Raw genomic sequence first — 14589 nt, 5'->3', positions numbered from 1 at the left:
GCTATTTATTAGTGAAAAAAGAGAAGCTAGATATTGCCCCCACCAATCGGGGTTCATTAGAAACAGCTCAGGGGGAATAAAGTCAGGCCCTGGGGGTTTGCCTCTTCTCAATCATTTTATTATACTAACTATTTGAGTGGAAGATACCTCAGGCCAGCTGTCAGTCTGGTCTATAGTAGGGAGGGATTTATTAAGCTCTATCCAGGGCGGTTTGCCTGGGGTTTGAAGAAGAGCACTAAAGTGTGAAATCCATTGGTCAATGGGGATGTAAGAGTCAGAGAGTGTGGGAAATGATGAGTTTCTGGCCAGCTTCCAAAATAGATTGTGGTCCTTATTTAATATTGCCAAACGTAGGGTTTCCCAGTCCCGGTAGATTGCAAGTTCCTTCTTGTGTTTTAGAACCTTCCTATATTCTCGTTTGAGTAATCTACTCTTGGCTATGTCTGATTGGGAGCCTGTGTTTCTAGCTATTCTGAAACTTGCCCTTATTGCCTTCCTAAGCTCACTGCATTCTTGGTCGAACCATTTGTTACTCCTTACGTTGGAATTGACAGTCTCTCTGTCCAAGATCCTTCTTTCGGTAGAAAGAAGAGTGGACAAGTTTGACATCAGGGTTTCATAATCTTCTAACCCCCGTACTGTGTCGATTAGCTGGGAGAGTTGAAAGATTTGGAGATCTGGATAGTTATAATTGAGGAATTCCAGAATCTGTAACTCAACTCGGGTGGACCATTTGATAGGTTTTCTAAACTGCGTTATTGAGCATAAGTCAGCTCTCACAGGGGTAGGTTCCACCCAGCGCTGATGGAAGAATTCTAGAACTACAGGTAGGTGGTCGCCTCCTAAATACTCTCCCACCATAACGTTAATAACTCATTTAATAAGAATTTAGGCTTCTCAAAAGATGAGCCTTAATGTTTTGATTTAATCTTTAATTTAATATCACAATTTTAAATCTAAAGTGTTCTTCTGTGAATAAGAGTCCGGACAGCTCATTTCTGTAAAGGCCTATTAATGTCAATACTCAGCGCTGACCTTTTAAGTTACCTTGAAGATAAATAAAAGTTCGGAGCAGTCTGTCTAGGTGGCCTTTTACTTCTTTGAATTGTATGCCACAATTATGTCTTCAGGACATAATTTTTTTCTCTAGGCACAGTGTAATTGTTAACAGCACCGTCTTACTGTAGAGTGACTTAACTTCAGGAAAATAAACTGAAGCATAGTTTCACCTTTATATGAAAGAGAGATTAATGGTCTTGAAGAGGAAGACATTCTAGCATAAGACTTTCAATAAATCATCGTAAGTCGTTTGTTGCTTTTTAGCCAGTTGTGGTGGGTTATTTAGCATTCACTACATGCCTCACCGGCTTCATTATGTAAGATAAAAATGTGGCAGACTGCATACACCTTTGCTTTTCTCCCCAGTGTCTTCCAACTAGGTACCTGGTCACAAAGCAGTAGCTTGAGTCAGCTGTGAGCAGCTGCTCCATACATCCCAAGACAATTCTCTCTTAATAATAATAGTAATTTAAAAAAAAAAACTTCTCAGATTTTGTTGGACTTCCTGAAATAGAGAAAGCAGCTGTTCCCAGAATGTGACAAACAGCCAGGATCAAAACATCTGAAACAACTTAACTGCTGAATTCTGCAAGAAACTGGTAGTAAGTTCTGGGGTTTGCCCCATACAGGCTTGATGGAGGACTCGAGGTAGGGGGCACAACTTTTATGTTCTAAAAGATCCTGGGTATCTTTAGTTTTTTTCAATTCAGGTATGATCCAGAGGCTCTATCCTGCTCCACTCCAACATGCAGCTGACGCAACCCATTTGTACACAGGCACTGAAATTACACTGGCCTGACAGTGATGTGTTTTAACACCAGTATGGGCATTCTGCATTGACTTTTCCCTCCGTTGTTGTAGCAAACCCACGCTGGAACAGAAATCCCCCTCGGCATTGCATGCCACTTTCACTTTCTTCGATCATCGGATTTTAAGGTGCCCTCTGCACTGCATGTCGCTTTTACTTCCCTTGATCATCGAGTTTTTATGGTATCTTCTGCATATATTGGTGGCCATTTTAGGGCTGTTCAGGCGTGACTTTGCAGTCAGTACGGCATTGCCTGGGGTACTTGAATGTGGTTTTGAGCTGCATCTTTTCTTCAGTGTTGAGAAAATGTGGAGCGAATGCTAGATGCAGAATTGCCCATGCTTTGTCTTATACTTACCAGCACTGAACTTCATCTGACACATTGTTGCCCAGTTTGTGCATATCCTCCTGGAGCTCTTCATGGTGATACTTGGTTTCCACTGTCTTTAATAATTTTGTGTCATCTGCAAATTTGTCCTCTACACTACTCACCCCTAGTTCCAGATCATTTATAAATAAATTAACTAGTATTGGCCCTAGTACTGATACCTGTGGGACCCCACTGCTTTATATAGTGTTAATTTTATATAATGTAAGTGCGGTGCAAGCACAGCCTGTGTTTCACAAACGCTGACATATGCTTTTGAATACAAAACAAAACAAGCAAGCCATAACTACTTCCCACCTCCAGCTGTTCAACCTTGAGCAGTTCCGCAGGGTGCTAGTACAGAAAGTAAACACCTACAGGAGAGGCCACCTAAGGGGGGGGTGAACCAAGAAGAGTACATCATGCAGAATACAACATACAACACCATGGCAGCTTGCTGACAGATACATGTGGGACCCCACTGCTTTATATAGTGTTAATTTTATATAATGTAAGTGCGGTGCAAGCACAGCCTGTGTTTCACAAACTTTGACATATGCCTTTTAAGCAGTATTACTCCAGTGGAGGTTACTTCCATTCACAGAGCCCTACGGAGAGAAAAAAAGCTAAAGAAGTGATTTATTTAAAACATTTTCATTTTACTTTTCTCCTGTACTAGACTTTAAAAAGCTTATAACATTAAAAAAAATCCTAAAAACACACAACAGAGATAAATATGGTGAACAAAACCCACTATAAACAGCTAATAGATCAACCAACCAGCTAGCAACACACATCTCCATAGATGCTTTGTTATACAGCTTTGCCTTTCTGAAAAGCTTAGAGGATCGGTGCCTCCTACTGGTAGACTTTCCCACAAAATAAGCACAGCCAGAGAAAATGCCTGACCCCCGGGGCATGCCATTTCTTAAGACCTTACAAGAAGTCATCAGCAATGGGGCCTGAGATAATTAGTGAAGTTTCTGTGTGGTTTCATTTGGGGGGAGAAAAGGAAGGAAGAGTGAGAGTTCAGAGTTTCTTATCAGCCAGGCCACCAATGCACCCACCCATAATTCATTTTTCATTTCCCCCCCTTACTTTACAGTGATTTGGTGGAAGATCTGATTCTGAGTCTAAAACTTTTGAAATGTCACATTTTGGGGAGGTCCAACCTCATGTACCAGGAGCACTCACTACCCATGATATTCCTGATACCCATGGTCGCCATTTTGCCTGAATAAGGAAACACACCTTGTTCCTGGTTTCAGTACACACAAACTCAACCCATACATTTAAAAAATGTAGTACTCTGTTTAGGTATACTGAAGCTTTGAAAACAGTAGCCCTGTTCATAAGTCATAGTGAACACTTGAACAATCTGTGTACAGAATACGTCGGGGCTGTTGCTGTGCGACATCACTGTTTGGGGTGGAGCCCCACCCCATTCCCAGACGGCTCCCTCCCACCTCCCACTGGCGCATCATGAAGACCTGGCAACCCCAGGGGTCGTTTCGTAGAAAAAGAGCGAGGGGAACTCATTAGCATAACTCATTAGCATATGCCACACACCCTGACATCACCGGAAGTGTGTCATAAGGCCACACACCGAGCCCCATGAGGGGCCCGGCGGTGGACTTGCAAGGCCGGCGGGAGTGCAAGGAAGCCCCGCGAAGGCCCTTCCTGGCCCTAGGCAGGCAGGGGTGGGGAGAGGCAGGAACTGCGATCCCCTGCGATCCCCCCCCCGAAATGACCTCTGGGCTACCCTAATTGTAAGCCAATGTAGGTGGGCCAAGACAGAAGTGATATGGTCCCTACAACTCACTCCAGTCAACATCCTGGCTGCAGCATTCTGTAGCAACAGAAGTTTCTGAACAATTTTGAAGGGCAGACCCATGTAGAGCACATTGCGGTAGTCTAATCTGGATGTAACTAGGGCATGTACCACAAGTGGCCAGATCTTTTCTGTCCAGGAAGGGCCATTGCTGGCTAAGTAGCTTTTGGATATACAGCTGAATGTATGATATGCAAAAAGGATATAAGAAGATGTAAAGCATGCCCCACTGAAAGAGGGGATAAAATATAATGGTGGGGAGGGAGGTTCAAAGAGTACAAACTAATAAAGCCATTTCCAGCTCAGAACTCAGAATTATCACTCAGTACATCTATGAGCAACAGAGAAAAGGGGGAGTAGAAGAGTGATTTCCATGTTCAGTTGGATATCATAGTTTAAACATTTGATGAAATAAATTAGCTAGGTAAACTTAACTGATCTCCATCTGCACTCCAGCCTTTCTAGGCAAGGCTAGAGGAGGAGCTACAGACAAACATAAGCTCTCAGTGCCTCTAAAACGTAGCTAATAACATTCATAGGAAGGTGGTTTCTGCTGATTTTCGCTGATGGTAACCTCATTACATCCATAAGTGAAGGGGGAACTAAAAGTCCAGCTTGCAGAATGATTGCTACAAGGTATAGACATTTCATACTTTCTGGATTCATTCTCATCAGCAGTAAAATGGTGAGTCAAAGCAGTTTCTCTCCTCATTTCCAGGACAGACTTGTTTGAACAAATTTAACCTACAATGTGCTACTTATTTCCATTTTTTTTTAAAAAAAAAAGCCTATTGCTGTGGAAGTATGTTGGTTTTGCTCTTGAAAGATGTAAGATGAAAATGTCTCAATAGCTAAAATATTTAAGATCAAACTTTAATTTTAAAGGGCAATATTAAGCTGAGCTATACCCATCTATTGAAGTCAATGGGCCTTTAAGGGTATAACTCTGTTTACGATTGCACTGTAAGGCTGCAATCTTACACACTACTTGGGAATAAGCTCCATTCATCTCAGTAGGACTTATTTCTGAATAAACATGCTTAGGATTGTTTTATCCACTATAATAAGGACCTATGTGCAAACCCTGTATTTTATCCTGTACTTTATATTGATATGTATATTATTGTTTTCTATTGTTTCTTTGTGTAAGCCGCCCTGAGCCTGCCTCGGCGGGGAGGGCGGGGTAAAAGTCAAAGTAATGAATAAATAAATAAATAAAAACCTCAAAACAATGAGGTGATACATTACAATTTTTAAAATTGTGCAGCTTTTCACTAATTTATTTGCTCTACATTGATTGGGGGCTACCCTCTTGCAGGAAAATACATGAAAAAACTTTGTTGAAATTTTAGAACGCAGGCAGAAATTTTAAACTACCAAACATTTCAAAAGATATACCATCCTTGCTTTGAGACAAATTTGTCTTGTGGTCCTAGCAACCGTTAACCTCCACTTCTGAAGTCTTTCATTGCTATGGGAATACTTGATAGTTCTCAGTGTAAGGATACCTGCAGTCTGGCTCTATGCTTTTAAATACCTTTATTTAGAGAACAGTCACATCGATTGTGTTCAGTTTACTCTGTTGTGATCCTCTGTAGAGCTATTTCAAAGTACATTACATCAGGTCTTTTTCCAGGGAAGCCAGATATGCTTTTGTCCGCATATCCAAGTGTAACTTGTCTATGGATCAAGTGGAGGGTCTTTAGTACAAAAATCTAAACTCTTTTTAGTCTGAATTATTTATTTAGTCAGGTCACATGCTGCCATTCTACATTTTCAAGGGCCACAAGATGGCTCACAATCCAAACCCCACAAAGAAATATACATTATAAAATCAGTAAACATCATGTCAGGTACCCCCAAAGCAGCTCATGAAACACTAATGGTCATCAATTATTAAAAAGCCTTCTAGAACAAAAATGTCCTAAAATTCCTTCAGGAGACATGTAAAGATGGCACCAAGTCCTGGGAGGGGGAGTTCTACCTCTTGGGGGCAGCCAACAGAAAAGCCTTCCCAGAAGTTCCTGCCAGTTGAACCTTAGATAATGCAGGCTCCCACCAAAACTCCTGTCTTAGGGATATTAAAGCTTTGATGTAGATTCAGCTGTAGTTGTAGGCAGCTAGTGACTTACAACTGGTAGTCTTGATGGGCATGCATGCTCATCTCCCTTCACATCAGAAGATATATCTAGTGAGTAGGGTTCCGATAAGCATCATGGTAACAGATGTGGATCCAGATGCTACTCTACATTGACATGTGGGGATGGCTGCTTTTATATGTGTATTTCTCTTACCAGACTGGAGATATTATGTAGAAGAAGCTTCCTCTGCAAATAATGGTTCTTGTGTTCATATAATGTATTTGGAATCAGCATGCTGGTCTGTCAGCAACTGGAAACTTTCCCGTCAGGATCAACAGTCAGATGCAGGAGGGGAAGATGAAGTTGTAATGTGATCTCCATACCTATGCCAAAACTCATGAATAGCTTTGTAGCAGCGATAGATATCTATGGATGTTTAAATAAGATATCAAAATGATATATTATTTTGCTAGTCATTTGCACTTTCTTTTTTAAGGACATCTTGTTTGCACTGGAAACATCAAGTTTTAATTAACTCTAGGAAAAGGATTTCTCCCAATGCTTTTCTCAAATATTCTCAATCTTCTTTTGCAGGTTATCTCAGCTAACACAGGTAAAATGAGAAAGGTATTTGCCTTTTGCAGTTATTTCAAAAAATGAACATCAGAAAAAATTGAAACTCCATGTTTTTGATCTTTATAATTCTAGGAACCTCATAAACACTGCTCTTAACTACAGGGCAAGCCCTGTAATATCAACACACATGTTATCAAAAGATCCTAGTTATGATGGGGGCAGCAGGACCTGAGGCACATGAAATGAGATTGAATGGTTTAGATTTAGACTAAATCAGCTATTTCCTCTCACTCCCCCCCCCTTCTCACTGCATGCCCCCTTCATATTCTTTAAGGCCTCTTGTTCCCCAAGAGCAGCATTTCATGGAGTTCAGTGGGCTGCACTGGAAGGAGGCAGTAGGAAAGTTCCATTCAACCAGGGCGAGGGGTTTTCTGGCCCTTACCCCAACCTGGTGGAACGTGCTCCCACCCGAGATCAACCATTCTGACCTCCCTCGTTCATGGCCCCTTCTGAGTGCCATGCTGCTTAGACAACATTACTTGGGCACTGGAGCTTTTATTCACCTGACATGAGGCAAGGGTCCTTCCTGTTATTGTTTATTGTGCCATCTGTTGTTTTATTGGTTCTATCACTTTTAATATTTTATGAATCTTGGGTTGTAAGCCACCCTGAGCCCACTTGTGGGATAGGGTGGGGTATATATTAAGTAAATAATAATAATAATTTTGCCACTGGAAAATTTAGTCTGGATCCAACTCTGTGTGCATACACACGAAAGCTTATACCCAGAGTTAAACTTTGTTGGTCTTTGACCAGGTGCCACTGGATTCAATAATAATTAATTATGGTATGGCATTGTGCCAGTGTTCCTTCTAAGCTGAGTTAGTGTGTGCTAGCTCACAGTTTTTTAGCTTCTGGCTCACACATTTTTGTCGTAGCTCAGGAAGGATGGTTTCAGAGCAAACTAAATTATGCAGTAGCCAAATCGCTCACTCACAACTTTAATGTCAGTAGCTCACAAAGTAGAATTTTTGCTCACAAGACTCCACAGCTTAGAGGGAGCATTGCATTGCACATAGAATAGCCAGAAGAGCTGAAGATTGTCTGGCAGCCATAAGTTCTAGCTCTTAGCATAATGCTAGTGGTGAGCTAGACTTGGTTTTTTAGGGGCCGAGAGAGCTCTGAAAGAACTGTGACTGGCCCAAGGTCACCCAGCTGGCTTCAAGTGGAGGAATGGGGAATCAAACCCAGTTCTCCAGATTAGAGTCCACTGCTCTTAACCACTACACCAAACTGGCTCTCATTGGACTCAAACGTTGTTCTTTAGAAACTACTGTACATTATACATTATAGAAATAACGCTAGTTAGCAGGGGTCATTTTGTAGAAAAAGAGGTGCAGGAGCTTATTAGCATAACTTATTTCCAGAGGTCATTTCAGGGGGGAACGCAGTTCCCCCGGGTGAGGTGCAGGGGGGCGGGGCACATGATGAAGCCCCACCCCCTGCTTCCGGCCGCCCCGCTTCCAGCCCTCATTCAGCCAGGAGGAGGCAGGAGAAGAGAAAGGGTAAGTTGCCTCCTCCCCGCCTCTCCCCACCCCTGCCTGCCTGGGGCCAGGGAGGGCCTCGGCAGGGCTTCCTCACACTCCCGCTGGCCTTGCAGGTCCACCGCCGGGCCCCTGATATCAGGGGGTGTGGCATATGCTAATGAGTTATGCTAATGAGTTCCCCTAGCTCTTTTTCTACGAAATGACCCCTGCTTATTTCCATACGCCACACTCCCTGACATCTCCCTTCCCTTCGCCTCTAAGCGGGGCAAAGGAAAAGTGTGTGTGTGGGGGAAGGATCTCAGGAGCTTCTGCCTGACAGAGGGGCCAACGTGCCAGCCCCCCCTTCTGACAGGCAGAAGCAGCTGAGTTCGTTTCCCCCTCTCCCTTCTCTTCGCCTCCAAGCGGGGTAAAGGAAAGGGGGGGGGGAGGAACTCGTGCTTCTGCCTGACAGAAAAGCCAACGCGCCAGCCCCTCTGATAGGCAGAAGCACCTGGGTCCCATTGCTTTCCCCCTCTCCCTTCCCTTTGCCTCCAAGTGGGGCGAAGGAAAAGGGGGGGGAGGATCTCAGGTGCTTCTGCCTGACAGAAGCGGGCCAGGGAAGGTGGTAGGTACTCTGCAGGCCTTCCCCAACTCACCTGCTTCGCAGATGGGCCGGGGAAGGCACGGGGAGGCATTTAAATGCCTCCCCGCTCCTTGCAGGGCCTTCCTCAGCTCACCCACCTCAGCGGGGAGGCCGGGGAAGGCATGGGGAAGCAGGGCCAGGGAAGGCCGGAGGCTCCCTCCAGGGGGCGGGGCTTGCCACATGTGCCCGCTCCTGGGCTCATTACTGCTGGAATGCTGTCCCGGCTCGTTCCGGCTGGAAATGACCCCTACTACTTAGTATTTCTATAGCACTTTCCCCCAAAACGAAGAAGCAGACGAGTTCAAGTTGTGCTTCCGCTGTTCCGAACTAGGAGTTCCCAACCTTGTTGAGCATGCAGGTGCTTTTGGATTTTGAAAACAGGTAGTGGGTACTGTTAGAAATGGCTACTTAGTGGGATGTAGCTGACACTAAAATGGCTGCCACTGAGTTAACCGCAAATAGGTGGGAGGTTCCAAATCAAGTACCCACCTATTAACTAATATATGTTGCCTGCAAACAAATTTTTCCCTGGGGTTTTCTGAAGAACCTCCTGTTTCTAGAGGAAAGCCAGGATAAGCTCTTTGCTCTAGGGAAGAAGGAAGTGGGCACCAGGAAACTCATGGGCAAGTACTACAGCGCTACATTAGGAATCACTGCTCCAAACCATTATGCGCAAAACCTCATATTTTTACAATCACACTCCAATATTTTTATCACACTGGGAATGAGGGTCAGGGCTGGAGGTGAAGCTAACACATTGTTGTAGGGTTGCCAGCTCTGAGTTGGGAAACTCCTGGACAGTTGGGGAGTGGAGCCTGGGGAGGGCGGGGTTTGGGGAGGGGAGGGACCTCAATGGGGCACGATGCCATAGAGTCCACCTTCCAAAGCAGCCATTTTCTCCAGGAGAATCGATCTCTGTAACCAGTTGTAATTCCAGGAGTTCTCCAGCCACCACCTGGAAACTGGCAACCCTATTTTGTTACCTCTTGTCAGTAACTTCTGGCCGATCTGAGATCTGAACAAGGGATTTCTTTATTCTTTTCATCAGCACAATATACCAGTTCTTTTTTTGATATACTGTATATAACCAATTGACAGTAATCTTCATCTAATTCATCCTTCGAGTCAGTGTTTTCTCCCTCATATATATTGAGAACTGTGTCTGAGAAATGGAGGCTATAATCGAGAAATCATAACTGCCTGAGTTCCATCATCATTTGTAGAAAGCAAAAGAAAGAAGAAGCCCACAATGGGATACTCAAGTTCTTCTCAGCATGTCTACCCAAGACGCATATATTATGTTCTAACTATTTAGAGATCATGGCTTATCCTCCAAAGGTTTCTGGGGATTATACTTTGGTGAGATGCTAATAATTTTTGGGTTCGAGATAACTGTCCCATCACAAAACTCCAGGGGTTTCTTGGGAAGAGGGAACACTTAATAGAATTACTTGTGGTGTTCACATACTCACAATTTTCTTATAGCCAGTGACTATTATGTGGCAAACTTGAGAGAATGGATATGTGTATCTGTTTTGCAGGTTTCTCTGTATCTGTTTACGATGTGACATCAAGAAGCATTTACCTCCGATGGCCCAAATGTCTAGGAGCCTTTTCTTACAGAGCCATGGCAACCCCTGTGAACACAGTGGGACACTCTCTGTCAGCCCATTTCAGTGATCTATCGTTTGTAGGTACACTAGCCTCCCTTGCCCCCAACACTGTTTATACTGTAAAAGTAGATGCTGTTGACAAGAATGGAATCCTGTTGGCTGAAGCACAGACCATGCAGTTAACAGGTAAACATGGGATTGCTTTGTGAGCTGATTTATTTGGTTTTGTAAAGAGGGTTGCTATTTTCACTGAAAGCTACTAGAGATGTGTTTTGAAAAGACATATGATGCAATCCTTCACAGAATTAAGGTTCTTAAAACTGCCGTCCTGTCAGCATTGTTATGGGGGAGAGGGATTTTGGGTTAACTAAAGAGCTTTTGAGACAGTAAGTCATACTGTGATAGCTGGATTCATCGCCTCTTTGGTGGTGGCTGGGCTAGGGGAGGGGAGGGGAAACTGAGGCAAATGCAGAGCAGAAATAGGGAGAGAGCAGAATCTTCTAGTTGCTTCTCAGACCAGCAGACTTGGACTGCCACCTGGCAAAGACTTCCTTGCTGGCATGCCAACTCTTCCTATACTTCTTGTTTTCTCAATTTGACACCTCAGCTTGTCTTTTTGGATTGCCAGTCTGAGACCCACATTGGGGCCTGCATCCCGCTCACCATCCTGGAAAACTTTTGGTTGTTCTTGTTGCTATGTATTAATATGTCTAGACTTTTTGGAAGTTCGCAGGAAGAGTCTGGTCATCTAGGGCAGCAGGTTGCAAATGCTGAGCCCAAACTATCTGAGTCTCACTTACTTCTTGCTGTTCAAGAAGAGGAAATACGTAGCCCAGGCAAGCCCGATCTCATCAGATCTCAGAAGCTAAGCAGGGCCAACCCTGGCAAGTATTTGGATGCAAGACCTCCAGAGAATACCAGGGCCGGGAGACCAGAGGCAGGCTATCAAGCCATTCTCTGAATGTCCTCCGTGTCCCAGTAGGAGGTTGCCATGACTTCCAGGCACCGCTGCACACACGCACACACACAAATGCAAAAAGAAAAAAAAAGAAAATACCAATTAAACTTCGAAGTGCACTTTGCTCAGTGAAGCCTCCTTCCTTCCATCTCTGTCATAGACGATTCACTGCCAGTCTCATTGATTTTCACTTTCTTAGGTTTGCAGTAAAACCAAAGCAGTTGCATTCTCTCTTCCATGTTTCCTGCACAATGTGAAAGGATTCAGGTTCCCTAGTCTGAAAAACCCAGTTCTAGAGAATACAGCTACCTTGGCATAAAGAAGGCCATGAAGTTTCTAAGCAGTGATGTCCACAGAGGATTCCTACAAAAATAGAATATTTGTATTTTGGGATGTAATTGTTTAGTAAAATGAAGGTCTGTGTCTTTAATCTGAATGCTGACTAAATTTGCAGCTGTTATTTTGGTATGGAAACATTTGCAATGAAGGGAAAGACATTTTAGTGAAAGAAAGATGAGAGATGTCTGTCCCTTATCCTCCGTGCTGTTTTATTAAACAATGCTTAGGAACACTACAAATGGTGCAAAAGGGGGACATATCTGGCTTGCTGGCTGGCTGGCAGTGAATGAAAGAAGTCTTGGCTCAGCACAATGAGAATATTGTTCAAGAAGAGCTCATCATGCTTGTGGAAGTACAGCTCCTGTAATTCTGCCAAGATCTCTGAAACCCCATTTTATTCATTATTAATTTTTTGGTTGTGTTTCAATGTGCAGGCTAACATATCATTTTACTTAATTTTTTTTTAGTTCTGCAGAGTGTATTTTAAGTCACATATATCCTTTTTGTAAGCGCTCTCTTTCTCTCCACTACAGTGCCACCCAAACTTTTAATGTGTTCTGAATTAAATAGGAGAACTCTTCAGTTGATTCACACTTATACCCAGGCAGGTTACAGTGAGTACATGTAAGGACTACATACCCATAAAGGACTCCACTTGCTGCATCACTACATTGTTCTGATGCTGAGATACTGCCCATTAGAGGTTGATTGAAGGGAGGCTAGGCCAGAGCAATGAAGCATTCAGAGATGCAGCAGGCAATACTCTAAAGTACTCTTTATTTACAAACGTATGAAGCTGCCTTGTACTGAGTCTATCAAGGCCAGTATTGCTTACTCTGACTGGCAGTGGCTTTCCAGGGTTGAGGGTCAAGTCCTTTCATATCAGCTACTCCCTGAGCCCTTTTAACTGTGTAGATGTGGAGGACAGAACTTAGGACCTTGTTCATGCAAAGCAGGTGTTCTGCCAGTGAGCCATGACCTCTCTCGAGCTAGGGATGATTAATACATCATTTGTAGCTTTTATAGCCAGTCATATCCTCCTAGCATTTTTCATGCATAGCAGTACTGCTAAAGTAAGTGAGTTAAAAGGGGAAACTCATCAGTCTTTCCTGAGATCATGCTTGTAAAATAATCAGACAAGTGGTATCCTTGAATGTCAACTTCTCTGTTGTTTTCGAAATGACCCTGGTTCCAGATATCCTTTCCCCCCCTCCCAAAGCTCCTGAGATCCCCATTATCGAACAAGCTTATTCAAAGTTGAGTAACAGTATCACAGTGGAATGGGCAGCAGTCGCAGGGGCATCCAGTTACTTGCTGACAGCACAGGATGGAGACTCATTCATTGAAACAATCATCACAAATTCACCAGGCACTGTGACAGGGTTGAAGGCTGCCACAGTGTACAAAATATCAATCCGATCTATAAATGCTGGAGGGAGAAGTCAACCTTCACCTGCAAAGAAGGCAAAGACAGGTATGTTTTCATTTTGTTTCGAAAGGTACTGTTTCAAGTACCTGTAATGCATTATTGGAACATTATTGGTACTATTGCATTACTGGCACTATTCCTCAGTCCATTTCAGTCTGGGCTTCTAATCTGGATTTGGAAGGAAGACTACACTGTTAGTCTTGATCATCCATTTCTAAAGGTCAAGAAGGGGAAATGTCCCTTGTAGATTCTTGGTTTTGCCAATTGGCTTTTGACTCTGAGGATCATTGCAATGCTGCTGGATGATCTTTAAAATCTAGACCCCCCCATAGGTCAATAATTTGCCTCTGCTCTTTTTTGTCTAGGCTGTTCCAGAAAGCAGAGCTCAGTGAATATCATTTGCACACATGACCAATTTTCTGGAGGGGTCCAATTTGTTCTGCTTTTGCTATCTAATGAACTGGGAGCAGCACCAGTCATATCAGTTCTGGGCAACGGTTGTGTTAAGTGGAAGTGATTAAACAGTTTTAAAAGTAATTAAGACAAGACTGAAATATTTAGTGAAGTATCTGCTATATACTCTCAAGGAATGTCACATGAAATTAAAGTACAGTTAATGTGACTGTCTGAAAGTGGGCCACTCCACTAATTATGGTGTGTTAGGTACATCAAACCAGGATATGAAACGCTGGTTTGAAGTTAGTTTATTAATCACGGGCCCCGGTCACACGGGCAGGAAACTGCAGAGGAGAAGCGTCTGGCTTGTTCTGTGGTGCCACCCTCATACACGCCCCAGTGTACAAAGATAACCAGCTGGAGCAGCTCAAAATTGAACCCTTCATCACCTTTCACTGCTTCTCACTAGCAGTTTCCCTGACCCATTAAAACAGCATTTATGGAGACAAAAAAAGGACTTGAATGCTTGTCTGAAAACTGATTTCTGGTCTTACAAAACAATTTGTAGTTAAAATAAACCAATGGCTCCTTGTTAGGTCAGAACGGAGCCACAGAGATGAAAATGTCTGTGACAGACAAGGATAATGGATTATTCCTTTATTAGCTGATTTGGTCTAAGGAAAGCTCTTGAGCCTGGCGTTGCTCCTAGTACTTCAGGTGGTGATTGAGGTTTCGAAAGAGAAAAAGGCTAAGTGTTTGTACTTGGAGTGGGGACCAGCCCAAAGGAGGGGGAGAGAAGGACAACACAGACACACTATGCTGGAAAGAATCAGGCCACAAATTAATTGACTACAGGTTCCTCAGTTCTTGGTGCAGCGTAGGCTGGGGACAGTGGGTGTGGTTGACAGCCCAACTGCTCTCAGCACTTTCCCAACCCAACTGTTAGGGTAACCGAGGAAAGAG

At 43.5% G+C, this 14589-nt stretch overlaps 1 protein-coding gene across 1 annotated transcript in view; it reads left to right on the top strand.

Annotated features, from left to right (window-relative positions):
- The first annotated feature begins 12980 nt into the window (after positions 1–12980).
- FNDC7 (fibronectin type III domain containing 7) overlaps positions 12981–14589 on the top strand; it is a 25303-nt gene continuing 23694 nt past the window's right edge. Inside the window, exon 1 of the mRNA XM_015413132.1 lies at positions 12981–13275. Coding sequence (XP_015268618.1) covers positions 12981–13275 — 295 coding nt within the window. The remainder of the gene's footprint in view (positions 13276–14589) is intronic.

The sequence above is a fragment of the Gekko japonicus genome, unplaced genomic scaffold (genome assembly GCF_001447785.1).
Source record: "Gekko japonicus isolate JY-2015 unplaced genomic scaffold, Gekko_japonicus_V1.1 scaffold4279, whole genome shotgun sequence".
Lineage (NCBI taxonomy): Eukaryota > Metazoa > Chordata > Lepidosauria > Squamata > Gekkonidae > Gekko > Gekko japonicus.
The sequence above is the reverse complement of the archived record's forward strand: the minus strand, read 5'-3'. Positions and strand labels throughout refer to the sequence as shown.